General features: G+C 35.5%; 1 protein-coding gene across 1 annotated transcript; it reads right to left on the bottom strand.

The window, feature by feature from the left end:
* On the bottom strand, positions 1,356–2,464 carry LOC104710758 (transmembrane emp24 domain-containing protein p24delta11). The gene is made up of 4 exons (XM_010427407.1): positions 2,204–2,464; positions 1,902–2,111; positions 1,733–1,809; positions 1,356–1,510 (listed from the first exon to the last, which is right to left on the bottom strand). Exons 1-4 carry the CDS (start codon positions 2,447–2,449, stop codon positions 1,366–1,368), a joined length of 678 nt encoding a protein of 225 aa, XP_010425709.1. The 5' UTR covers positions 2,450–2,464; the 3' UTR covers positions 1,356–1,365.

Raw genomic sequence — 3,519 nt, 5'->3', positions numbered from 1 at the left:
TTTTTTTTTTTTTTTTTTTTTTTTTTTTTTTTTTTTTTTTTTTTCCAACCAAACATTTAAATAAATTAAAAGGTGACTCCAAGGTTGGTAGCCCAATTTGGAACAAAAGAGTTTCCAAAGGAAAATTCAGAAGCTAAAGATCTAGAACAGCGAGCAAGACAGTCTGCTCGGACGTTTGACGTCCTCGGAATCTGGGTCAGGGTGAAGGAGGAGTAAGATGATCTGAGGGAATGTAAATCTTCCAATAAATACAAGAAAGCTGGCCAATCGTCCGGAGCCTGCACCATCGCCACCAATTCGGCACTATCTGACTCAAAATTCTGACAATCAATCTCCGCCGCCCGAAGAGACTCCATAGCCCATAGCAAAGCGTGAAACTCCGAATGAAGGGAAGAGGGACTACAACGAAGACTGCAAGCTCCCATAAGTAGCGTCCTATCATCATGATTACCATACCACCATCCTAAGCCCTCCAAAGGGTCGGAACCTTTCTATGAACCATCAACCTGACAACGATCAGAAACAACACTTTCCTCCGGAGATGATTGGGGAGTCAAGAAGTTCACAGAGAAGGACTTGGCCTCCTCCCACAGAAGTTTATCGTTTGACGCCTGATTTATAATATCAATTGGCTCTACCTCAAATCCTTGAAAAACCTTTTTATTCCTATCTTTCCAAATTGTTCACAATATCCAAGGCAGCATATATCCAATACCCGAACCCCCGGAGCTTGATAAGGCCTTAGAATATAAGAAATCTAAATTTGAATACACTGATTGATAAGGAAAGCCAGTCGAAGGAAAATGAACCGGCGATAACTCCCAAACCAAACGCGAGCGTACTCACTCAAAAAGAGCGTGATTAATAGACTCCACCGTAGAGCCGCACCGTTGACACGTAACATCACACCGTACACCGCGATGAGCAATCCGTTCCTTTACAGGAAGACTACCAGACGCCACCTGCCAGAAAAAACCGGAATCCTTTATAGGATCTTTTAAGTTTTATCTCAACATTATTTGGTTATAGATCTCTTCATTCAAACGATGAATGACCATTTATTGAATTAAATCTTAAACTGCATCAGAAAATCTGTTCTGCTAGGTTTGTATTTATTTTATATCCTCCTAAATTTTTTAACACTAAAAGACACTGTAATAAATCAATTTCACATGCCTATTATGTAACAAACAGAAAAAAAGACCTCAAGATTGGTGGACTCTAGTCTAACAAAACAAAATGCAAAATTTTTCAGTTTCTTAATATTCAAGATTAAAAAAATTAATTGGTTTAGTAAGTAAAAGAAACCAAACCGAAATCACCAAAATCTTTTAAACTTAAAACAGAAGCAACAACATGTTTTGATCATAGGAGCTTTTTCCTTTCCAAGAATGACTTGAGGTGCCATAGTTGTAAACCGGCGACGGACAACGTAACCGCCAACGACAATATACTTAGTGCCGCCATTCTTGAATTCGTTGATCGGTTCAACTCTTGCATTTCACGCTCCCTGTCACAGTTTCACATTACCCATTATAAACCACAACAAACTGATTTATCATTTTTATGATCACTACATCATGTTAATCCAAATTCTCAACAATCTCACTAGTCTATTGTCTACATCAAACGAAATGCAAGCTCACAACCCAGTTTGCAACAGTTTGAGTGGTATGTTACATATATATTGGAATAAAATAAAAACTAGTCATTTATAGACTTGTCTATGTACCTCTCTCGGAGCTGAAACATTTCTTCATGTATAGTTTCTGTCACGTCAAGTAACTTCCTCACCTCAACCTCCAGCATCTGGAGATTAACATATTATAAACTTAACAACAATAAGTTATACACAAAGAAACTATAGTTATGTTTTAAACACATGTATATTGTTATGTTACGTTGATTTGGCCTCTTTTGGCAATGGTGGTCCAATCTTTAGCCTCTACGCCACTTTTCCACTCGAAATCAACCGCGAATTTTGCTACAGGTCTATAACCTGGAGCAACAAAACATGTCATGTAATCCCCGGTTTCATCTGCCGTGAACACGAACTTCCCGGACTCTACATTCTCTGCGTGATGATGGGTTTTCCCTTTTGGGGACGTCACCTAGATATACATATATTTTATATACATCAAACGTGATTCTCCATCAAATGAATCATAGATTATAATCCTCTCGATTCATAGTTAGTGCTTACAGTGACAAAGAGTTTGTGAGAAGGCGGAAGATGGTGACCTTCGTTTGGATTGACGATGGAATAAGTTCCAACCGTCATGTAATTAAATTTGATATCATCGGAGATACATTTGTGGATACCTGATTCCATATCCAATCTCGTTGATTCTCCTTTTCGCATCATCATCGTCGTCAACGTCATCATTGTAATGATCCATTTTAACGTCGTTGTCATGTGAATCTTACATCTTGATGGTAGCAAATCCATCTTCCAGTTTTTAACAACAATGAAAATTTGGGATTTGTTAGAAAAAAATATAAAATATTATGAAGTCTTGTTTTGGTTTTTGTCAAAATTTTCTTAAATTTCTTCCGTGTAACAAGGAACTGATAAGTTTAAGTTTAGTTTGCTAAAAAAGGTCAAAGGGACTACCACTTACACTTATGGTTACAAAAAAACCTCGTCCACGAATTTTGTGTAATAGACTAGTAATGCAAAAATATTTCACATTTTTGTTTGTGAATTTAGATATGTTAATAAAATTAGTTCGACCCATATACCCCAACATACTGTAATGAAATTTAAGGAACCACTCAATAAATGAATAAAAAAGTTACTGATATTCGAAAAGTTAAAATGAAACGTAATTTTGCAATTTGGATTTTTAAAAATTTTACTTTAAAAATATATTGGGGGTAGACATGGGAGTTTGGGTATTCCGTTTAGTTCCGAGTAAATCCGTTCAGTTTCGAGTATTTCGGGTAGATGAGACTAATATCCATTCGAAAATTTGAAAATTTTGGTTTAGATTTGGTACTGTTGCTGATAGTTTTGGCACGGTTCAAGATATTCGCAATATTGATTTAAAAATAGTTAAATTTGATTAAATTTTGACACATATAATATAACTAAGAACTTCCAGATATTTTGGATATTTTGAAAATGCTTTGTGTAAGGCTAAAAAGCCTAAAATATATAATTTATCTATCATTTTCATATTTCTCCATAACATGCATCAACAAGGCTTTTAGTATATAACGCCCTAAATAAGAACTTTAATTTGTTTCCTTAGCATGCACATTCCTTTCATATTTTTCCTTAGCATGCAGTGATTTTATTTCATCTGTTATGTTTTTCTTTTCTTCTATTACTAGGTAGTAACCCATGCTATAGCACGGGCAAAATATTTTTATATAATTGTAGTATTTTAAATATCTAATTTAAGTTTGGTTTTACTTTGGATTATTACACGTATATACTATATAACCTAGAGGAACGGGGAACATGTCTCTGTCCCGTTTTATCATGTCTCGTTCCATCTCCTCTCTTCCATATCC

Source organism: Camelina sativa, chromosome 9, assembly GCF_000633955.1.
Source record: "Camelina sativa cultivar DH55 chromosome 9, Cs, whole genome shotgun sequence".
NCBI lineage: Eukaryota > Viridiplantae > Streptophyta > Magnoliopsida > Brassicales > Brassicaceae > Camelina > Camelina sativa.
The sequence above is the reverse complement of the archived record's forward strand: the minus strand, read 5'-3'. Positions and strand labels throughout refer to the sequence as shown.